We start from the raw sequence: 25,195 nt of genomic DNA on the forward strand, positions 1-25,195 counted from the left end.
TTTTCCCACCTAGGACATTGTTTTGCAGTCATTCCATCACTGAACCCGTGTCTTCTGCTCATCCCCACCCGCTGCTGTTTTGCTTGGGTTTTGGGTTTTGTCTGTGTGTTGTGTCAGTCAGGGAAACGTGTAAAATCACTCTCACGTAAATCGTGTGTATGCGTCACTCTCGCGAAAACACATGCACGCGGCACTTTTACAGTGATAAGCGACAGGGTGTGTCCTGCCTTCCAGCTGTTTCCTGCCTCCATCAGCACTTCACAGACACACTGACGCTGAGTTCATCAGCCACCATTTGTTTGTTTATTTATATAATTCTGTCATGGCAACATTACTGAGACTGACATCAGAGAGCACAAAAGGGGAGAGAGAGGGAGGGTCAGAGAGAGAGGCTGACAGTGGAGGGAAGAGAGAGGGAAATGAGAGCATTTATCCTGAAACAGCCAAAATATGAAGGCATTTTCACAACATACCACGGGGGAAAACGGGGAAAGCACCCCCTTTAAGAACAAAGCCTGTTTACTATAAAGATAAATTATACAGTCGGTTTAATGACTGTTTATTTGCTGTTTTAACATAATGTGGATAAAAATAAAATGTGGCCTCTGCAAAAGGTGACGCACATTTTATATTTTATGTTTCTTTTTTTTTCAACATGTTAAACTAAAGCAAATGAATAAAAACTAAAATCAGCAGAAAAATGTCATATTTATGTTTTCTGTAGAGGGTGTGTTAACTTATTCTCACTTCAATAAAATCAACATTGTAAATAGTGATTTGACCGGGGTGACCAAACGTTTCCATATGACTGTATGTGGGACATCTCACCCCACGTCTTAGCTACAGCCACCAAGAGCTAGTTTGTTCAGACCATGCCTTAAACATGGTGGTGGTAGTATGAGGTAGGATTAATTGAGGTAGGGGGGGGGGTCCTCTTGGGCTGGAGTTCTGGGTAGCTTCTACTTGTAGCTAGAAGGCCAGACCTTCCTCACAGCTGGAGCAGGACTGATGTAGAACTGAGGAACAGGGAAGAGATGGGGTGGAGGTAGGGACTGCGAACACTTTGTCACAGGAACAGAAAGTGAGGATGTGAATTTATGGGGCATCAAATAGGAAGAAGGAGGGGTTTCCCAGCGGTTATCGGGCTGAATGCAGGATACACCCTGGACAGGTCGCCAGTCCATCGCAGGGCAGACAGACACAGACAGTCACTCACACCTAGGGGTAATTTAGCATGTCCAATCAGCCTGACTGCATGTCTTTGGACTGTGGGAGGAAACCGGTGAACCCGGAGAAACCCACGCAGACACGGGGAGAACATGCAAACTCCACACAGAGAGGACCCCGGTCACCCGGCCAGGGAATCGAACCCAGGCTCTTCTCGCTGTGAGGCGACAGCGCTACCCACCGCGCCACCGTGCCGCCAGCCCAAAATTGTTTGTAGTCTCAGTAATTAACTACACAAAAAATGCCAAAAAAGTCATTTAACCACTTCAATCATAATTCAAATATGAATGTAGTTGAACCATCATAACTACGGCAAACTGTAGCTCAACTACTAGTTTAATTTAACTACATGTAGCTCACTACTCCCCAACGCTGGGAATGCCACACATGGGAAGGCTATAAAACACTTTAAGCTCATTGAGTTTAATTAAATCTCTGAAAAAATAATGAAGAGACACTTTGGATATAAACATTTGGTAAAAATAAATAAAATGCAGTTGCTATACAGTAGGACCAAAAAGTCTGGGTGCCCCTGGTCAAATGGCATGTTTCATGTTTTGTTGAGTTTCTATGTGATAATAAGTTAACACATCCTCTACACTGTGAAATAAAGGTTCTATGCAGGTACATTTTTAGTTCATCAAGGTACAAATAATGTAATTGTTCCCTCAAAGGTACAACAGTGGTTTTAAGGTCCAATTGTGATCCTTAAAGAAGTTTTTCCAGGTGATAAGTACACATTTGTACCTTTTCATAACCGAATGTTTCAAAACAGCCTGGAGACATGACAGGGTGTGTGGAGTCAGTACAGCATAGATAATATCATTTCAGTGGATTATGGTTATGTTCCCTGACTAAAGGTACTGAGATGTACCCTTGAGGGTACCACCCCGATGACAAGACATGACAAGACAGTTTTAGACCTTTATTTCTGCACATTTTAAGGCAGGATTACTGAATGCAACCATATTTTAGTTTGTGTCAATTTAGTCCTTCCATGCAGTTGTTCCGTGGTCGAGAAGTACTGTCAGCCATCATACACTCAGATTAATTCATCACAATATCACTGACACACTGTCCATCCCAATTTACGCCGCATCATTTTGTGCATAAATACAAATGGTCCAGCTGGTTGTGATTAAAATGATCTGTTTAGTTTTAAAAATGCAGTCCTTCCAGTCTTTGGCGAGCCCAGACTCGTCCAGCTCGGTGACGGTTCCACGGCAGCTCCCGCATTAAATATTCATCCATTTTTGCACACGATGTCTGTCGCTGCAGCAGCGTGTGCTAAAACGTATACGTTGATCTTGCTGATTCAATCTGGGCGCAGGCGTTCTGCGCTTGTGTGATCAGAGGACATGTTAATACAGTCATGGCTGGAAAAACATCCTCAGCAAACATCAAGGTGCTGAACCAATGAGCAACACTCTGAGGCCTTGGAGAAACATCCGTTTGTAACCCTTGAGTCGCCAGAGAAAGTGAGCTGATAACATGGTCTCACATAAAGAGAGGGAGAACCTGCTCAGAGGGAGAACCGGCAGGATTTCAGCCTCCCACTGCAATTTATCAGTGTTTCCGGGCACACGTCATATGCTGGGTAGTTTAAGGCCCAATCCCATGTCTTATTTTTACCCCTACCCCTTGTTTTTGAGCATCACCTTGCCCCTTAGAACAGAGTTACAAGGGGTATTGGTTGAAATCCTTCTCCAAGAAATGGGACCCTCAAATAAAGAGAGCATCACTTCATTAACAGCTTCTAGCGCTGCTCTGTAGGCGATCCTGCCCGTCTGCAGTGACAGCTGAAGGAATTTTTGAACTGTGGTAAACATTCTGTATCTGTGTGCATCTGCTGTCATTTGTATTCTAGGCTGTCTGTTTCTGTGGTTCCCCCTATATGGTCGTGTTTGTCACACCTGTTACTTGTCCTGTATGAGCTGTGCCTGTTCTTGGCATCAGTCCGTCTATGTAATCGTGTTGGCCCAATGTCTTACGGGCTAGCTGGTTGTGTCCTGCGCGTGTAACAATAAACTTCACTGCAACAGACAACAGACTACGTCCCCTGGATCCCGAAGGTTTGAATTTCTACACAGCAGAGGAGGCTAAAGTTCAGCTCCTCACTCCTGGGCTGTAATTACATTTAGGGAATCATACGCCTTCAAAGAGGAGAGACAAATAATTATTATCGTCAGTTATTTGCCAGCTTCTTCTTCTAATTTAACGTTCCACTTCAAATCGAGTGGCAACACCTGAGGCAGCAGAATGGAACAGCTGCACCTTTAAGCTGGAACGGGAAATGTAGCTAGCTACTGAGACGTCAGCATGCTACTAGCGATTTGTACGCTTGTTATGAAGAAAAGGACCAGAATACATTGAAATGACATAAAAACAGTGGTTATCCTCAATTTTTTAACAGAGAAAATTCTCACATTTGTGGATTTCTTTGGTCGTTCCATCTTGCCATCTTGCCGTGTTTCCCTTTTCACTCATGACACTAAGTTTGGAGAGACACTTCACCCTACCGCTCTAACTCGGGGACTCCCTACCCCTAAACGGAGGGGTAAGGGGGCTAAGCAGTGGGGGCGAGGGGTGAATCGGGATTTGGCCTAACTGTTGCCCCAGTGTTCCCTGGCCGCGTGACCGGGGTCCTCTCTGTGTGGAGTTTGCATGTTCTCCCCGTGTCTGCGTGGGGTTCCTTCGGGTTCTCCGGTTTCCTCCCACAGTCCAAAGACATGCAGTCAGGCCAATTGGACATGCTACATTGCCCCTAGGTGTGAGTGTGTGAGTGACTGACTATGTCTGTCTGTCAGCCCTGCGATGGACTGGTAACCTGTCCAGGGTGTATCCTGCCTTCCGCCCGATGACCACTGGGATAAGCTCCAGCACCCCCCGCGACCCTGAGGGAGAAGCAGCTTAGAAAATGGATGGATGGATGGATGGATGTTGCCCCAGTGTAACAGTCAAGTGAGATTGCAGGAAACTGCACCACTGTCTTGTGGTAGGGTACAGAGCTACTGTATCACCATAGTGATACATTTAAATATGCGTTTAATAAGGTACAGTATTCGTTTAGAAATCTGACGATATGGATGAACCTTAACACACTAGCTAAAGTTAAGTACAGTTGAAAATCAGGCGATTCTGCTCTTTCGCCTTTTGATTTCTGTACTGATGTTAATTTAAAGATGACTAACTCGTCAGCATGAGCTTCAGCTCCTCACCGATGTTTTGCTGACATGACTGAACTTCAAGTGCCTCACAGTGAGCTAGATAACAACTAACTGTGTTTATTCATATAACGTTCATGATGGTGGATATTTTCTCTTACAGCTGATGTTTACACAATGCAGCAATTACATATTACTAAAGATGCGGTGCGACTAATGTGTTGCCGATTGGTTTCAGAATATTCCAGATTAAGAACTGACAGGCTTAATAAACCACAGTGAGAACGATGAGAACATTCTATAACAGTCTAAATGGTGAGAACATTCTAGATCTGCATGAATCTGCGGGAACATTCTAGATATAATCCAGAACGGAGCGATGAGCAAAAAGTGTGAATGGGCAGAAGACTCTAGAACAGTGAGGATGGGGTGAATATTCTAGAACACTGAAAATGGAGAGAACATTCTAGAACACTGTGAACGGGGGAAAATCCAAGAACAGTGTGAGTGAGAGAACACTAGAACAGTCCGAAAGGGAGAACATCGTAGAATAGTGTTAGCATGGGGAGAATATTCAATAATAACGCAAATGCTGGAGAACATTTGAGAATGGTGAATAGGGGAGAACCCCAGAACAATGGGAATGAATAGAAGACTATAGAACTGTGTGAATGGAGATAGAGTTCAAGAACAGTGTGGATCACTCTAGAATAGTATGAAGAGAGGAGAATATTCTAGAACTGTTAATAGGAACAAGACTCTAGAACAGTGTGGCTAAAGGAGAATGTTCTAGAACAGTGTGAATGAAGCGAACATTCTAGAACACTGAAAATGGATAGAACATTCTAGAAAAGAGTGAAGGGGAAAAACATTCTAGAACAGAATAGGGAAGAACCTGAAAACAGTGTGAGTGGAGAGCACATCTAAGAAGAGTGTGGATGGGGAGAATGTTCTAGAACAGCATGAACAGGGGCAAACTTTCTAGAATGGTCTGATTAGGAAGAACAGTCTAGAACAGTGTGATTAAGGGAGACCATTCTAGAACAGTGTGAACAGTGAGAACATTTAAGATCTGCCTGAAACAGTGAGAACATTAAAGAAGAGTGTGAGCGGGGAGAACATTCTAGATAGGCATTAATGGGCTAGAACATTCTAGAACAGTGTGAAGGGGCAATGTTGGGAAAACTGGACTCTTCTATGGAATATTCTAGTGCCCACAGCATTGCTGCAGTAGCACAGTTTCCCATTCTAAGGCATGGAATGTCCAGTTTGCCGTTTTCCGTTTAAGCGAATGCTAGGAGGCTGTTTATGCTGGAATTTTATTCCAGTATATTTGCTGCATATGGGTCGTGGTCACTAGCAGAAGTTGTACACTGTGGGAGTGGTCAGCAGGGAACAGGAGTGTAAAAACATTCACACAAACAACACCCACAACCTGGAACCTGGACTGTGTTATGGAGATAATTACAACACGTCTCTGGACCAGTTATGTTCGTTATAAAACCTTCCACAGACTGAAGAGTGTCAGACTGACCGGTGGGGTCAGCACACCTACGAGAGCACACACCACACACACACACACAGCGGGACAGCTGGTGTGTACAACACGTCCTCCGGCTCCTGCTGAGAGGATCTATCAAAATTCTCACTCTCCCTCACACAAACAGAGCAGCCACGCTTTTTATTCCACTCTACAAGTTCCAGCACCACTGGACATCCACAGTCACACTACACTCATGTGAAGGTCCCAAAAAGGGTTCCTTGCATGGGACCCCTCAATGGATGGTACTTCAGAGCACCATTTTTTAAGTGTAAAGAATCTTTTTTAAAGTTTAAAGAACCTCCGCATAAGGTAATGATACCTGAGAGATTGTTTACGACAGCTTTGTGATAAAACGGATTTCGTTCTTTTTTCCATGGTGGAGGGCTACATGCAGGGCGTTGTACGGCAAAATAGTATCCAAACAGTAGTTTCAGTAATAGTTCAGATCTATCACTATTTACCAACATCAACATTACATATAAACACTCAGAGGACATGTGTAGGTTCACCGGTGGGTTCGGATAGTAAATAAAATGGCTATATTTGTGTTGTAGTCATGGCAACCACTGGTTCCTATCACCACCACTGAAAAGAGTCTCTACAATCAACCATTTCACATCAAACCAATCTGACTTACATCTTTACCTCTGAATTATGCAGAAAAGGTGAAAAAAATGAAAGTGGTACCGAACGTTCATATGAAAGCATAATCTCACAAAAAGAATGTGTTACTATTATTATTATTTTGACATATTTTATGTTTTGAAATAAAAAGGTGACTTTTTTTCTAGTATACCTGGCAGAAATAGGTCAAATGAATCTATTCTTCAGTGCTGTACGTTGCTCTGGCTTAAATTTTACAGATAGAAGTCACTTGAGGAATAGAACTTTGTAAACTGCTTTACTTTTGATAAAATAACAAACAACAGTACCGATTTTGTCTTTATCTTCCTTGTCGTTAAAGTGATTAAAATCTGCCCCTGGGGTAGTTGGTAAGCATATGTCTTTATATTCCACAGTAAAGAGGATCAGCATGTGGAACTGGAGTTTTCTGTGCATTACCTTTTTTACCTATCACTGCATTAAAGAAGCTCCATGCCGCCTTTATTACTGGCTGCGACAGTTTCTGAGCATGTGTGCATACACACTTAGAATGCAATGCACATCGCTATGGAAACACTTATTGTTGTTTTTCTGTTTGTTTGTTTGTTTTGTTTTTTTCCCCAAGTTTCTTCCCTAATTTAGACGTGTCCGATTCCACCCACTAGTTAGGACTCCTCCAATCACACAATATCACCGGATGCGCTCGGAGGAAAGCGCCAACCGCCAGATCTGTTACATCAGTTAACGGATGGCTGTAGCATCACCAATGATCGAACCAAGCTGCAAAGACCACTGACGTGTGATAATCTACATATTTTCCACATTGTTAGTCAACATTATTTGTCTATGAAAAACGCAACAAGAGTTGAGAAGTTGAGTTATTTAAGGAGAAGAGTCGAGTAAAAGGCATTAAAGGCTTAGAGGCAATACCAATAATCAACCTCTCAGAACCAATCATTTACTCCAATACATTAATCACGAAGGGAGGAACTTACCGGTGATGTCCGTCCTCCTGTCCTCCTCTGACTCCTCCTCTTTTTGTGGTCTCCGTGGAGCCTCTCGGACCTCAGGCACATAGAAATCCCCCTGCCTGGCGAGCGGGCTCATGTAGTGGATCAGCTGACCCCTGTAGATCTCCAGGAACGGGTGAGCACAGAGCTTCCTCTCCTGAGAGAGAGAGAGAGAGAGAGAGAGAGAGAGAGAGAGAGAGAGAGAGAGAGAGAGAGAGAGAATGAACATGATACTGGAGGTTGCTCCATAATGAACTCACCCTGGAGCCACAGCTCCAGTAGAAAGAGTAATAGCTCCATAATTATCAACCATCTCGGGGGACAACTGCTGATGTAGGATCAGCTCCACCTGTCTAGCTGTAATGATGCTGCTGAAAACTGCTCCTATTTGAGTGCTCTGGATTAGTTTAATCAACATGCACAAATAAAAGCGCCAAAAGGGTTCTTTGGGCTAATGATATAGGAGAAGAAGAAGAACTTTTTGGTCTCCAAAAGTACCTTGTACTGGACGGTTCTGTAAAGGAAAACTCTGCTGCATCTGTAATACAATAGGCAATTGCTTACATGTACCGTAATATGTGTCTTGACTGTCTGTAACAACTGTGCACTACAGTTGCAACAGATAAACATTTAGTGAACAGTTAGTTTGGGGGGGGGTGGGCTGGGGGACTTCATTTCAGTTCAGTTTTTGAAAGAATTCTGCATAGTGAACTCGTTATCCACACCTTTACAGTTCAGTCTCAGATGTTGGTTGCATTTTGTGCTTTGCATGATCCAAATAAACACATCCAATCATGTTGAGGTCTTGTCTCTGGGGTGGTCAGTGCATTGTTCAGCTTCTGTGTTGGATGTGTCCGTCTCCTTTTCTCAGTGAGGTTCTTCTTGAACAGCTACACGTCCTTTCAGACCCACAGCGCTGAGTGGTCTTCTCCCAGTGGAAGGATGGACAGAAACACCTGTGGATGTTTTCAGATCTAAAGCAGCTTGATTTTCTCCTCTCTCTCTCTCAAAGAGGAAAGCTTTAAGTGCTGTTTATCTGATGGGGACAGGTCCGGCGCCTACCAGGTCTTCCAGGTGGTTGTTAGGAGCCCCATTTTCTCTGCAGCTTTTAAACATTATTTGAAACCTCCAGTTTTGGAATATCCTCTTTTGAAATTTATTTTCATTTGACTTTCTCCTTCTTTATCCAAGTATATGATCTGATATCCAATCTCCTCAGAAATATCTCCAGAAAAATGCCTAACTTGTAATTAATGGCCATTTACACTGGAAATTAATGTGAATATTTAAGTAGTATATTGTTTCTTTCATGCAATTTAGGGATGACAGTTCAACTGTAGCAATATTCATATTTCACACCTGATAACTCGTCTGAAACATGTTTGTTTACCACCGGATGTGACATGGGTGATTTCCGAAAAGTCTCTCTGACACTATAGGTGCTGTTCTTGCAGGCTGCTAATGCATATATGTGTCCAGCTATAGTGTCAGACAAACTCAGAGCTCAGTGTGAAGCAAAACAGCTGGAGAGAAAAGACCGTGAAAAAGAGAGAAAGAGTGCGTGTATCTCACTGACTAATGTCTATTAGTGAGTGTCCACCCCCTCACCACTCTCTCTCGCTCTCTCTCTCCTTTGCTCTGTTCCTCAACATCCCACTCTTTCCTTGTGATTCCTCGCTCTGCTTCGTAGAGGGTAATAATCTTGCTCAGCCACCTCTCCTCAAACTCTCTCTCTCTCTCTCTCTCTCTCTCTCTCATAAACACAAGGTCTCTCACCCCGAGAATGTCATTATGCTGCTCTTTACATGTGGCCTTTTTTTTTTACCACTCTCACATCTGTTATCTCACACACACTCTAGCACACCCCCCACCACCGATACACACACACACCCACACCCTTCAGCAGAGAAAAAGATCAGAGTGTTAATGCTGAAATGATCAGAGTTGTTTTTTCTAAAACAGTCTCGCTCTGTCTGCCTCATTTCCATGATACATCTGACAACAGTGCATCTATAATAACTGCAATGCTGCATCTATGGGAGTTTCCACCACTGGCGTATGTATGTATGTATGTATGTATATATATGTATATCGCTGCTATCAGAACAAAACCTCATATCTCCAAAATGAACTAAGTTCACAGGAGAAGGAAAAAGCACTTTATATTTAATGTAAGTAAATGGAACCAGACTTTTGTCCAAGTAATTTTGGACCATTTCTTTTGGCCTAATGATCTTGAAATTTACACACAATGTAAAAGGCAAAAAAATGACAAAAATGGAGATACAAGGTTTCGTTCCGACAGCAGCGATGTTTTCTCTAAAGGGTTTTTTTTAAGTGATGCCGCAGAATCAGATGTATTTCTTCATCTGATCATTCACAATGCATTCCTTTTCTCTTGAAAAGCCTTTGCTTATGTGACTATATGTGGCTATAACCAGCTAGAACTTTAGCACAAAGCTAACTGAAGTGCCTCCACTCTGGATTTAATGCTGCGTTCGACTTGACTCGGAAGTGGGAATTACCACGTGTTTTTTGACTTCTGCACATTCACAAGTGGGAAAAACATGGATTCATCTCTAAAAACTAGTATTGCTTCCAACATTTTAGCCAGCTAAAGTTAGTGATATGATACGACTTCAGTGTTCCTGATGTATAACAGATAACAATGTTACAGGCTTAACCAGCAACTGTGTCCCTACGTCGACTCATCTAAAGCAAACTGGTTCTTTAATCTGCTCACATCATCAGCAGTGGTAATGTTAGTCTGACGCCATATGCTAATGCTGTGGGGAAACGTCTGTCAGTTGACCCAGCATAATGAGGGCAAATTAAGATAAATGGCATTCATTTTTCCTAAAAAAAAAAACAGCTGACACCCAGAACCCAGACACTAACGCTGAGCTGCAAAATGACAACACATCCTCCAATTTAGCTACTTTAGGCTTGTGCTGGATAAATACAATATCCAGTGGAGGTTAGGGAACTGGCCCTGTGACCGGAAGGTCGCCAGTACAATCCCCAGGGCTGACAGACTGTCCTTGAGCAAGACACCTAACCCCCAACTGCTCCCCAGGCGCCATGGATAGGGCTGCTCACCGCTCCGGGCAAGTGTGCTCACTCCCCCTAGTGTGTGTGTATTCACTAGTGTGTATGTGGTGTTTCACTTCACGGATGGGTTAAATGTGGAGGTGGAATTTCCCCATTTGTGGGATTAATAAAGTATCACTTAAGTTGGTGGAAGCAATTTAGTAACGGGGGATGTTCTTCAACCCCCTAACCTGAGGGGATGCATCTGATTATTGTGAGCACATTAAAGAGCATTCAAAGAGAACTCAGTCAAAACTTGGTAAAGGATGAGTTTTCCGAGGATGTGTGTGAATTATCTGCTGTTGTCATCGTATCTTCACCTGTAGAACATTGATTTTGCATGTGAGACCTAAACATAGAGCTGGACCTTCTTTCTGAGGCTGTGCATGTGGGATCGATTTGTAAGGACATATGACGTGGTCTGTTAAATACAATCCGACACCTTTGACTTTTATTGTAACAATACATATTGCACCCGCACCATATTTTAAGGTGTTAACTCGGTAATTGTACTTCTTTCTGTTTTACGTGGTCCCGCTTTAGGAAAATCAGGCCATTTGGTTGACCAACAACACAAAAAGACTATTTTTGGTCTCCCTTTATTTGAATAGTCCACTACAGTGCCCTATAGATCATCTACAGATGTTCAAATTGTTAACAAACTATCTGTTGGAAGTCAGCTGTGGTGGGGTTAGGGTTATGATTTGGATTAGGGTTAGGGCTAGAACCAAGGGGAGGGTTGGGTTTAGGTTTTGGGCTGAGGTTAAGGTTAGGGTTAGGATTAGAGCAGGTTTATGGTTACAGAAAATTATGGCCAATTTAGTAGTATTTAGTTGAATGTAACTTGAAAGTAAATTAAGTCCACCTAAATTGGATTATCCAAAAAAAGCACTGCCCTATTTCTGTCTTTTCACACAGTACAGTAATATCTCTATTATTCTAGCAGAACTGCCAGAGCACAGTCCTAACCCCCTAACTGTTATCAGCACTTCTCTACGCAGCAGAGTGCACTTTAAATTGGCCTATATTACCATGTGCCGTCGACATATTCCAAAAAAATAAACACAATTCCCTGCAATATATTTTGCATGTATTACATTTAGGGTGCGTCACGCAGCGTGCAATACGACCAGCCACAATCTCGGCTTCATGAGCATGACTCACAGCCACAACAATACATAAACATCTGATTCATAAATATACATAAAGCATTAAATGTTCACGGCCTCAATCAGGACTGGCTGGAACAGCCACAGTCTTCTCAGGACTAGAGCTGCAAGTTTATTAACTGTGAACATAATAAACGTATATATTGTACATTTTAGTGGATGCAGACTTATGATATTGTACATGCAGTTTGAAAGCCACGGTTATAGCAGTGGCAGCTCTCAACCGGAGCTTTAATTCACTAGCAGTCTCTGGAGGTTGGGCAGATTGGCCTAGCAGTGTTTCAGGGAATTCAGTCTTTCAGGATTATGCTCGAAGTCTGGAGCTAAACATTCCGAATGGCCAAAATGGCAAAAACAACTCATCTACAAACACTCCCAGCAGAAAAACTGGAGCACCAGTCTGTAGAATTAAGTTCTTCAGCATTTCGCTTTCTTCGCTTCAGCTTTAGATGTCAAGCAAATGTTCCTTTGGCAAAGCATCAAGCTATTTTTACATCTATCAACATTTTGTCAGCATTAGAAAACCTAAAAAGACCCTGTATTATGGACTTTTGTTCAAAGGTTTCCAACATCAATACCTTTGATACCTACCAACATGCAATACTAATTCTTTAATGGTACTTTTGTCTGTACTTGCTTTTAAATAAGTGGGTGTGGCTTAAACCAGAGATGAATGGGAGGTGCTGGAGTTCAGCATGTTTGGATTACAGACCAATGAAGTAGCGCCGATGTTAATAACCTGCAAATGGGATGTAAATTAGACGGCAGCCAATCAGCAGCATTGATTCAGGGCCAAACATTTTTGGCTCACTAATGTTAAGTGATACTTTTTTGATCCCACAACCGGGGAAATTCCACCTCCGCATTTAACCCATCCATGAAGTGAAACACCACATAGACACTAGTGAACACACACACACTAGGGGGCAGTGAGCACACTTGCCCGGAGCGGTGGGCAGCCCTATCCACAGCGCCTGGGGAGCAGTTGGGGGTTAGGTGTCTTGCTCAAGGACACCTCAGTCATGGACTGTCGGTGCTGGGGATCAAACCAGCGACCTTCCGGTCACAGGGCCAGTTCCCTAACCTCCAGCCCACGACTGCCCCTAGACTGACTACTAAAGTACTGAAATTTGATATTGAACGACAGGGATTGTTGCGATACTCAGCAGCATTGAGTGATGCATTGAGTTGATATCACAGACTTACTGAGTTACTTACTGAACCAGGTTCCCACGACATACACCTTACATACACCTTCACATGTATTTTCCTACAATTTGTTTAATTCTTTCTGACTCGCAGCTCGTGAAAGAAGTGTAGAATCTACTTTAAATCAATACCACATCTGTGTTTGTAAGCAGAAGAGGAGATATTATATTATGAATTTATATATATTGAATTTACTATGAACACACAGCTGCATGCACACTATTGTTTTGCAAAAAGAACGACCATCCTTTACATCATCATTGCCCAAAGCTGGCCGGTGGTTTGGCCTGCCAGAAAGTTACCCCGACTACACCCCACCACTCGATCGTGGGACAAGCACACACACACGCACAAAAATCACCACACACAGGCTGTTTTTGTTAATGTGCCCTTGAGACTCATATGTAAATGACTTCTGTTCTGATTGGCTGCCCTGTGTTCCCAGGGTGAAGCACTCTTTATAACTTCAGTGTGAATGGGCAGAACTGAACTGCTGGTTCTATTTAAATGTGATGACTTTTGAATGACATCACCAAAACAGTGATTTCATAAAAGGAGGATGGAACGTAAGAACTGAAGAGTGAAAGGTGTTTTTAAATGTTTCCATACTACATCAACATTTACAGCTGCCCGCATGTGCTACCCCGGGCTCAAGGAGGACGCTGGAGGCAGGGTTTAGGGTGGCAGTAGCCATTACTTTTTATCAGTGGTGGACAGTAACTGAGTAAATGTAATTAGTTTCTGTACTTAAGTAGTTTTTCGTGTATCTGTACTGAAGTTTCTCCATTGTGGGCGACTTTTTCCTTTCACTCCGCTACATTTCAGAGTCTAATATCCTTTTTCCTCCTATATTTTGAGAAATCTGTCGTTCCTTTTGGTTTCTGTGTGTATAAAAACGTAACATGTCAAAACAAAAGAAGCGCAAAGCCAGAGCACCAATCAGGGCCCAGCGGTCACTTTGTTTAGAGCTGGTTTTGACCTGTTGGTCATACCGACCCAGTGCAGCACGCGGTTCAACGTCAGCGCAGCAGCGTAAAACTTTGGGAGAGTCTGTTCAACATAAATGATGAACTAACCTAACTTTGTGTAAATAGAGCTCAATATAGAAATATGTCCACATATGCAGTCGAGACTGACGCGGCTTTTTTCTGAATTTCTACAAACACCATTTCATTTTATAGTAAATGAGTTTGGGCTGGTTTATGTTTATGAACAGACGCCTACAGATCAACATAGTAAAGGAGCTCATCTGTGATCCTGAGTTTAAAGCCAGTTTTTATTCAACTTAAACTTGGAACTAAGTTGTAAATAAATCTGAATCTGAAACTTTGCTTGTGTGTAAAAAGTGATTTCAGAGCCACTCGGTTCTCCCTGATGGAAACTGTTTACCTTCAGTGTTTTGTGCTTCTGATCATTTTAATAGACGTCAGCGTCACTAATTAATGACCTTCTATTAAAAGACTGGTTTACCAAGAGAGACGCTGGAGGACTTTCACCTGAAATGAGTTCATGAAGCCAGTCTGGTTATAAAAATGATAACAGGACCAGATCAGAGCCAGAATTACTCTTTTAGTACTTTTACTTTATACTTAAGTACATTTGAAGGCAAATACTTCTGTACTTTTACTCAAGTGGAGGTCTAAAAGGGAGGAACTTCTACTTTTACTGGAGTGATATTTTACCTTGGGCGTCTCTACTTTAACTCAAGTACATGATTTGTGTACTTCGTCCACCTCTGCTTTTTATTATGCACAAAATAAACACAACCAACAGCAACACTACTTTTCAGTGGCTTCAGTTAGCCAGCTAGACTTTTCAGTCCTTCTCTTCAGTGGAGCTTTTCAGCTCTGCCGTCCTTAGCTGCTGCTCATCCCTCTCCCGCTCTGTTCCCTCTCAGCTGTTTTTAAAGGCGCTGCCAAGCCGATGAGAATCAGCTGCTCTCGTTAAGGGCAGCATGAGCACCAGAGCCGAGAGGGAACGAGAGCTCGCCGCTCCACCTCCCTGCTACCGCCCCCAGCTGCTCAGCCGCCTGGGTCGAATGTAGCGGCCTCGCTGTGTAAGAAATTTTGCAAGCGGACTTGTTGCAGTGGTGGAATCCTGTTACAGCACCACACTGAAATTCAGTGAGCTCTTCTGAACGACCCACTCTTTCACAGATGTTTGTCATGTCATGGCTAGGTGATTGATTTTATACCCCTGTGGCAATGAGAGTGAATGAAACCCCTGAATTCAATGATTAAGATGTGTCCCAATACTTTTGTCCATATAGTGCATTTCATTAGTGTAGAACTAATATACACATTCAATGCATTTAACATTTGACACTCAATTTTAGAGCCATACAAATATTTTCAATAATTCACACTGTGGTCACTGGGACTGGGCGGGTTAAAGAGGTATTAGGCCCAATATCACCTGGGCTTCATCCTGAATCCACACGCAGGCTGCATAAATCAATGCAGAGTGATATGAACTTTAAAGTAGCACAAAGTAGAAAGACATGAAGTGAAATCCAAACAGAACAGATCAAACAACTTCCCATCAGCTTCTGACAAATCCTGATAGAAGACCGACAGCTTCCACTGACGGAGGCAGTGTGGAGTTATAAAACAATGACAGGAGAGCACTGCTAGGCTGGGGACGAGGCACTATTAAACAAAAATGACAAAAAAGAAAACCCACTTACAATCCATTTCTCACTTATTGCCTCCGTCCAGGTCTCACAAGAGCACCAAGAGGAGCTATAATGAGCAGATGAGGAAGGTCTATTGATTCATTGGCCCATGCTATGTGTAACCCTGAAGCCATTTATCATTATTGATAGAAGAGACTCTTTTTGTTTCGGGCAACAAAACACCAACGAAATGCTGACAGCACAAAATCCATAAAGAGAGCGTGAGGGGCTTCTCCAGGGGGCTTTCGGAACTGCTTTGTGGGTTGTTTTATTGAGTTTGGAGATTTACATGCTCTAAATCTCCAGGAAAACCGCTAGAGCTCTTCCTCGCTCTCCTCATCAGTACTTTTTATATGCCGCATCTTTGTACGCTGGAAAAAAAGCATGGACTATCCACATGAATCAAAATCTATTCTATCTACACAATCAGGTGGTTAAGTTTTGAGATTTTAGCCTATTGTTTTAATCCATTCATGGCGGAGGGATACATGCAGGGTGTTGTGAGGCAAGACGGCCCCCAGAAAACGTCTGGTTTTCAGATTAGACTATTTCACTCTCATCAACATTGCACATTAAAGCTCAGAAGACAGGTGTAGGTTCACTGGTGGTTATGGATAGTAAATAAATGGATACATCTGGGTTGTAGACAAGGTGATGCCTGGTTCCCATCACCACCACTGTAAGCCTGTGCATTTGAGTCTACAGTAAACCATTTCACAGCCACTCTGAACGACTCTGTTTACCTCTCAACCACTGAATTATGTAGAAATACGGAAGTCTGCTGTTTAAATACACAATGAATCGCCATTTCTTGGGTATTTTCGATTGGGAGGTGTCTGTCCCAAACCCTAACCCCTACGTTTCAACATGAGAAAAATAATATAATAATATGAATTACAAACTTTTTAAAATATGTTTTGGTTTCTTTTAAAGTGAAGAAAAGTTTAGATTTAGATTTAAGTTCTATTTTAAATAAAATAAGATATTCAAAAAATGATAACCGACACACAGCGAGTTTTAGTCTGTGGGCGGAGCCTTATTTAAGCCACACCCCTGTATTTTAGCCATGGCCACATGGTGAGCAGTTAGATCCCATTTTTTGCGTCCCAAAGTTTGAAAATCAGTGTGGAACATTAAAAATTGTCACAACCGAAACACATATTTTCTACAATTAAGTAATTTTTGTATTTTACAGAAAAGTATGATTTTATGTGTGAACAGCTGTTCAAAGCTGTGTTTGCTGGTCATGTACTGGCTAGAATGAGCTAAAATTGTCCCCACCGAAACAGTTACTGTTACGATGTTTTGTTAGAGACAAAATGGAATGTTCAGTTATTTGGTTTAATAAAATAAACATCATTACTATACAGGATCACTCAAAGCATAATGATTTTAGTCAGTTAAAAGATCAAAACGCTTGAACTCTGACTCTGAATTAAAGTCTATAGAATAATCCATACACTAATTGTTTCGCAGTGGATCAAATATCCCAAGAAAGGTCAGTTATGTTATATGCAAAGCCCACTTTGTAAAACTCCTCTTTCCCAGTGTGTCCACTGCTTCGGTCCACACCAATAAAACATTAACACAGCTATCAGCCTCATCTTCCAGCATCAGTCCACCGACAGCCAGCGTCCGTTTCATATTCAAATCATTCTGTCTGGATAACAGACGACACCATGTACTTCACTGATAAAATGTGCCTTCAGGAAGTGCCTGGAGGAAACAAACAAACAAAAAAGTAGATTCAAAAGCAAAGAAAACAAACACAGCAAGAGAAATCAGGGCAAAAATAGGAGGCTGGAAGCAGAACTGAGGCAGGAAGAAGATAAAAAGGCCTCTCGGTTTCTCATCCAGAAGCTGAAAGAAAGATTTGTTTGCTCTTTTCTACCTCACGTCCCTTTAATTACCATCTACTGACACATATATGCCCCCTACCAATCAGAGAGAGAGAGGGAGAGAGAGAGAGAGAGAGAGAGAATGCAAAGACACAAAGAGGAGAGAGTACACAGAGGAGAGATAACAGAGACAGAGAGAAGAAGAGAGGGAATAAGAAAGAGAGAGAGAGACAGAGAGAGTAAAAGAGACAGAGAGTACACAGAGAAGAGATAACAGAGAGAGAGAGGAAGACAGAATAAGAAAGAAAGGGAGAAAGAGAGAGAGAGCGAGAGAGAGAATAAGAGAGTGAAAGAGAGAGAGAGAATAAGAGAGTGAAAGAGAGAGAATGAATATGAGAGAGAGAGAGAGAGAGAATAAGAGAGTGAAAGAGAGAGAATGAATATAAGAGTGACAGAAAGAGAGAGAGAGAGAGAGAGAATAAGAGAGTGAAAGAGAGAGAGAGAATAAGAGAGTGAAAGAGAGAGAGAGAATAAGAGAGAGAGAATAAGAGACAGAGAGAGAGAATAAGAGAGAGAGAGAGAGAGAATAAGAGAGTGAAAGAGAGAGAGAGAATAAGAGAGTGAAAGAGAGAGAGAGAATAAGAGAGTGAAAGAGAGAGAGAATAAGAGAGAGAGAATAAGAGACAGAGAGAGAGAGAGAGAGAGAATAAGAGAGAGAGAGAGAGAGAGAGAGAGAGAGATGCTGGGATTCCTTGTGTTGCTCTTCAATGTTCCCAGATTACCTGAGAACAGGGTTCTACACAGCTCTGCTCCTTCACGCTTGTCTAATCTCGGCTTGGTGCAAAAGGTAAATCAATTATTATTTGACATTCTCAGCCGGAAGCGCAGAGCTGTATTCATCATGCCGTGTGGATTTATCCCAGCCTGTAACGGCTATTTATTTTTTAATACATACCCACACAGTGAGCGAGTGACTAAAGACTCAACAAAGGCCGGCAGTAAACGCAGCGAAGCAGGCCGACAGCTCCCAAAACGATCACCTTATTTATAGAGGAATGAAAGAGGCGCTGTAAAAGAAAATGGACAAAAATGTATTCATGCTCACTCTGATAAAGACAAGACGCAGGTTAATCAGCTGAGCAGGGTGTGAAATCTGGCAAGGCTTACATAAAATACAGTGGGTGTAGAGATGCTACAGGGCTGCTACACGACCCAGGCCTGAAAACCCTGGGCTGCGGGACTGACTCAACGTCAGTCTATTCATAATGTCAATTTTACACATTCTCGTGCACTTTCTCTCTGAAGTCTACTACGTGGCCTGTTTTACTAACTGGTAGCCATGGACGAAATAAAAAGAAAGCTCACGAAAGGAGAACTCTTTAAAAAAATGATTTAAAGGTGCAATCTGTAATATTTATAGTTTAAAACATATCAAAATTAACTACAATTATCAACATAATGTAAAAAAAACAACACTTTTGATATTATGTCAATGTTGTTGATGTAATATGTTCAAGAAGTCAGCATGCTAACCAGCCGCAGCCCATCCTGTCTCATAGTACCACTTTGTATCTCAAGAGGTGATAGTGAGTCACTGTAGCACTGAGTAAATGCAACAGTGGCTGAAGCTCTTGGCAAGAGACCATTATCACCACCACCGCCCTCTCCTGGCAAGAAACCACGTGACATAAATAGTAAACATTAGTGCTGCCTTCCCCCACTGGAGACTTGAGCTCTTGGTGAGTAAAGGGATGAAGAGTAATGCTGAACTCGCAATGTTTCTTCTAGACTGGTAAGTAAACAGCTGTTAGTGTGTTTTTTTTAAAACATATATCTTTCCACTAAAAACAGCAAACTCTTTGGCCTGAATTCTCTCTGTAGCCTACTTTTGTGTATTGTTATAGCTAACAGTATGCCATACAGGGGGATACACCACCTAAGAAAGTCTATCAGAGATTAGAAAGCTTTTTGAGTCAAGTATGTGACCATTTAGACATGCCGTTAGCACAATGCTATAATTAGTTAAAGCTTCCATTACTTGTTGGCCACATTAGCCTCGTAGCTCCAGTGCAAAACTAAAGAGATTACTGAACAAGCCAATATGGTCTGAGGTGAGTGTGTTATGATCTAAGCATGCAGTTAGCTCCATGCTAATGGCTAGAATAAAAGCTTCCACAGCTTCAAAGACCAAACATGTCTCGGCTTATTGACTACTTTTGGAGTGAGGGTGTAAATTGGGTACATTTTGCCGAACTATTACGCTAAATCTCTCCTGTCCGTCACCCACTTTGTTTTCACTGGAACGGTCAGCCAGGAAACCCAGGAAAAGGTACAGTACAGGTGCCACACTGAGCACTTTCAGCAAACAGTAAGCAAAAAAGGACCACTTATAAAGAAAATAGGATCCCTAAGACGGGCCTCCCAGCGTCCATAAGCATCTCATCCTTCTCCAGAAAGCAATCCTGTCAACACGGTCACAGTCAGAGCAGCCCACACTGACGGGTCTTCCCAGCATGCTCGCTGCAGGGCACGCAGGACAGAGAGGGGTCATGGGAAGTTTAACAGACGCACTGGTAGAGGCTCGAGCAAGGTTAAACTGAATAGATGACTGTGCCATGTGAAGTCACTGGAGAAGCTGATTTAATAAGAAGCAGGAGACATCAGGAAACAGGGAGGTGGAATTAAACATAAAAAAAGTGCAACACAATAAAATATTTAAACCACTACAGCTGAGAGCTGCTGTTTTGAAGAGCGATGGCATTTCTTCGCTGCTATTTCTACCTAATGCTGAAGCACTGGCTAGCATTATCAGCGTCATCCCTGCAAGAAAAACCAGCATAGACCAAATCGATGTTATCCAGCAAAACCAGCCTTCGATGTGTTTTGCATGTTGCTATGTCGGTCAGCAGCAATGGAAGCTGTTATGCTGACCATCAAAACCAGAAAATGCTTTGTTTTTGATGCCGGTATGTTGGTCAACCAGCACAACCATGCAGGGTTGCCAGCATAAAGCAGCTTAGAGCACATTAGACCAATTCGTACTTCGTGAGGGTGTGAAGAATATCATACTTTAACATCTAACAAGCTTTGAATGTCTCTAAGTAAAAAGAGGGTTTGTGTAAAACTATGTAAACATTTAAATTACACAATTTCCCACTTACCCCAGATGTGATTCATCAGCCATGACAAGTTAAATGTACAAAATCTGCTTCTTTCTCTGGGGCAAGTGGGAAATTAGCTGCCTTAAATGTGGATCAACCCAGGACAAGAACGTGAATATACAACGGATAACATAACATTACAAATCCCATAGAGTTGGCTAGAATAAGCCTTGTCATACCAGTGATCAGTGTATGAAATATTGCCTAGTATTTGGTTGGAGGGAGTGGGGGTAAGGGGTCTCATGTTAGCTGGCTGCTAACTCAATTACCTTAGCAGCACTCATGCAAGCTTCAACAGAAGCAAAATGATTGGTTTGGGAAATGAGGAACAATTTACTCTTTCTACCAGTCTCTCAGGACGCTGTGCAAGTTTTCAGATGTGCAAATATGCTGCAGCATATTATAAAGCATATTATTTTCAGAGGTATCCTGGGTATAGTTACAGTTGCTAGGCTATGAAGAAGCAACTTGGTACACCAATTTACGACAGCGCCACCCTGGGGCAGACCAGAGCTGAAGCAATGAATTTCCCCAAATTTGTAATTATGAGTTTACTTTATCTTAATAAACAGCATAATGAGTTTATTTTCCCCCAGAATTCGAATTTTGAGGGTCCAGGTGGGCCAAGAGGTCAATTAGTGTGCATTTTGTTTTGTATTACAATGCCATTTTATTTATTTCCATTGTGTCCCTAAAGTTCTTAGTCGCATCTGCATGTGGCTTAAATCTTTCAGCAATATACCTCAATAATGATAGATATGATCATACTTAAGTAGAAAAAAGGAAAGATTATTAATAACTTAAAAAAGTAAAAAAGTAAACGATTCCCATGCCGGTCGGTGTGTGCTATAAAACAACAACTTATTCTGGCTTTAATTAGAGTTTTAAACTGTAATTGACAGCTATATAATTAAGAGACCCTTATTAGTCCCACAATGAGGAACTTTCACTTCCGCAATCTAACCCATCCATGCAGTGAAACACTCACATACACACTAGTGAAGACACACACACTAGGTGGGCAGCCCTATCCATAGTGCCCAGGGAACAGTTGGGGGTTAGGTGCTTTGCTTAAGGGTACCTAGGTCATGTGCTGTCAGCTCAGGGGATTGAACCAGTGACCTTCCGGTTGCAAGGCTGGTTCCCTAACCTCCCCACGACTGCCTCTGTAATAACTGATCTATCAGCTCTTTTGAATTTACTAAAGTCAAAGCTATATACTTCTTTTAGACAATCACCATAATATGTTACATAATTTCAGAAAGTGGAGACCTCTTCCCATCTCTCACACCAGGGGGTTGCACGTGTAAATGAGCAGCGGTAGTGCTTATTTTTAGTGGTGTTTCCAGGTTACTGTAGTAAAACGCATCCACAGAGATTCACTTTTATTTTCCATTCATTCTCTTTTTGTTATCACTCTCTCACACAGAACCTCACACATGCACACACTTTCCCATCCTCTGTAGATTCTCATGGCTAAAAGCAGGGTCAGCGGTCAGTAAAACATCCAGTGACCCTTTTTACAAATCAAACCCACATGCTCCGGGACAAACTGCCTAAATAAGACTGGACTGATTTAGCTCTCTTGGAAAAGGCCATTACACACAGAACACTAACGAATGGCCTGCATTATTCTGATGAAATGTATTGTTTTTCAGGATGCTCACAGCACATCATATGACTACTCAATATCACTGATTAGAGGGTCTCTTTTGCATATTGCAATCTTCTGCCATATTAGTACTAAAGGTCATTTCAGGGATGATCAACCTTTAAAAGTCTAGAGCAAAGGTCACTAATAGGCGGACCATGGCCCGAGTCCGGACTCAAACACTGTCCTGTGCGGACCTGGACTTGTAATCAATAAATTATGGAGCATTCATTTTGATGGGGTGGTCTTTTTTTAATCTGCGTAACTTTTCCAGCCTTCATGGTGCCGCTTTAGCGGCCCAGGAGACTCACAGACCAATTGTATGCATTGTAAATATCACAGGTTCTTCTTGATCAGCTACACATCCTTTCAGACCCACACCGCTGAGTCGTCTTCTCACAGTGGAAGGATGGACAGAAACACCTGTGGCAGCTTGATTTTCTCCTCTCTCTAAAAAAGAAAGCTTTAAGTGCTGTTTATCTGATGGTGGGAGTTTTAGTATCTAACAGGTCTTCCAGGTCTTTGGCTCTCATCATACTGAAAAATTAATAGCTTGTAATGGCTGTTTTGACTATAAATGAAATAACTGAAGACTTTTGCACAGTACTGTACATGTACACACACACACACACACACACACACACACACACACACATACAAATACAGCCATATGGATTGGAACAGCTACTGAAACAGACTGTTCATTTATGTAAGAGTAGCAGAAACACATATTCTCATGGATTTTTTTCACCTCAAACTGACTAAGAGGGTTCATCTTCATTCTGTCTGTATGAGTGTATTTAAGTCTGAAAAAGTACAAAATGATCCTATATCAGCACTCAGCACATATGGCCTTAACTATTTTAATGATTTTCTGCTGTATATGAGCTTCTCTTGGGCCAGACTCATCCATCTGGGCCAAAACCATCTGCCCATCTGTCATTAATAACAACATTATAATAAGGTATTTAAAGCGATTAGTACGCCTCATTGTAAACACAGCATATTGGTGCTGTCAAAAGAACCTTGTAACTCGTTATTTTTTTCCATTTTTAAAACACCAGCTCTACCCTGTGTGAACACTTCAGGATGACTGGACTAACACCTCTAGCTTTTTAAAGTTATGTTAATATGCAAATAAATAAGTGTGGAAAGTTTTAACGGTTTTTACCTTCTGTAAACTGAGAGTCTCAGGGACGAAAGGCTTTCTTACAACAGCGACACGTTAAATTTCATCTTGGGAATAAACCTTTAGAAGAGTGAAGTCATCAAGCCTTGCTATAAATAATTACATATTTAATATCACAGTTAAGCAACAAGATGCATTTTCATTTAATTTCCGTTTTGTATCAACAAGTTTGAGTCTACCTACAACTTTTTTTACTTTCTTGCTGCCATCAGTGACAAAGATAGTTTTTCTTTCCGCAAATCAAGACTGTGCACAAAACTGGTAAATTAATTTAATTAATTAATCAAATCCAAATGATAAGAAAATGAAATATTTACTGATTTTTGAAGTGAATGGGAGTGAACAACTGCTGCAGCAAAACTATTTTAAAAGATAGCCAAAAAACGACTTTCTGCAAATGATATTTGATTACCTTAAAAAACAGGAAAAGATAAAAGAGCAATAGTAGCATGAGCAAAACTTTGGATACTGTTCCAGTTGTAAAGTCTCTGAACTAAATTAACCTATTAAGCCTAAATTGACTCGTTAGGACTGATTAGGCAGGGCAAGAATTGACGTTAAGAGCTGTCAGCTGATGACGATTCCAGATTGTAATGAATTCTCTTCAAACCTTGTGCTAATGCTGAGCATCCACGGGCTCTTTAGCTAACTGCTGCCTACGCAGGTTACAGAAATGTGTAACAGTGCTTCCAGCTCACAATCATCACTGCTGGAAAAGGCATTAAGAAATGGCAGTTACGGGGAACTGTGAAAGTCAATGAAAGACCTGGAAGAACAATAAGACTCTCAGATGGAACTGCTCAATACTGGCCAGAAAGGCAAAGCAAAACCCCCACATTACAGCAAAGAACGTGCAGAAAGATTTAGCTGACACAGGAGTGGTGGCGCACCGTTCTGCTGTGCACAGACGTGACCTGTATGGAGGAGTCACCAGAGTGAAGCCTGACCTGGGACCTCATCATAAAAGCCAACATCTGAATTATGCAAAGCAACATAGAATAAGCCAGAGGCATTTTTGTGGACTTAATAATGGAATTCTTTACCACGATCACCAAACGTATGTTTGTAGAATAAGGAGCAGCATCTGTTGAAAGCAACACCTTGCCGACTGTAAAGCATGGGGGTGGATCTATTATGCTTTGGGGTTGTGTGGCAGACAGTGACACACTGCCCAGGTAGATGGAAGAATGGATTCCACTAAATATCAGCAAATATGGAACCCAAATGTGACAAAGTCCATCAAGAAACTGTAGCTGAAGACAAAGATATTGTCTTCTACAAGTGGACAGTGATCCAAACACACACTTCAAAATCCATCATGGGCCGCTTCAGGAAATACAAGCTGAAACAGCCCACCGACTTGAAGATCGCTGAAAATTTGGAGGTAGATCTTAGACATGCTGTTCATGTAAGACGCCCAAGAATACTACAGATCTAGAAGCATTTTGCAAAGAAGCATGAATGACTACTGGCTACGAAAAAGTGTTTACAAGGTGGGATATCTGCCAAGAGTTGTCATAGTGCTGTCAAAAGGGTGCCAAAACTTTTGCATATAACCATCTCCCCTTTTCTACTTACCAACACAACTGTATTAAGTATTCAAACTCTGCACTTTCAACAGACTTTCTCCATTTGTTTCAATGAGCTACGAGCAAGAAATAATTAAC

At 41.9% G+C, this 25,195-nt stretch overlaps 1 protein-coding gene across 1 annotated transcript in view; it reads right to left on the bottom strand.

The window, feature by feature from the left end:
• The window catches only part of LOC108434960 (testis-expressed protein 264), a 99,885-nt gene that overhangs the window by 13,027 nt on the left and 61,663 nt on the right, over positions 1 to 25,195 (bottom strand). The window contains exon 3 of the mRNA XM_017710430.2: positions 7,533 to 7,704. Within this exon, the coding sequence (XP_017565919.1) occupies positions 7,533 to 7,704 (172 nt within the window). The remainder of the gene's footprint in view (positions 1 to 7,532; positions 7,705 to 25,195) is intronic.

Source organism: Pygocentrus nattereri, chromosome 21, assembly GCF_015220715.1.
Source record: "Pygocentrus nattereri isolate fPygNat1 chromosome 21, fPygNat1.pri, whole genome shotgun sequence".
In the NCBI taxonomy this organism is placed as follows: Eukaryota; Metazoa; Chordata; class Actinopteri; order Characiformes; family Serrasalmidae; genus Pygocentrus; species Pygocentrus nattereri.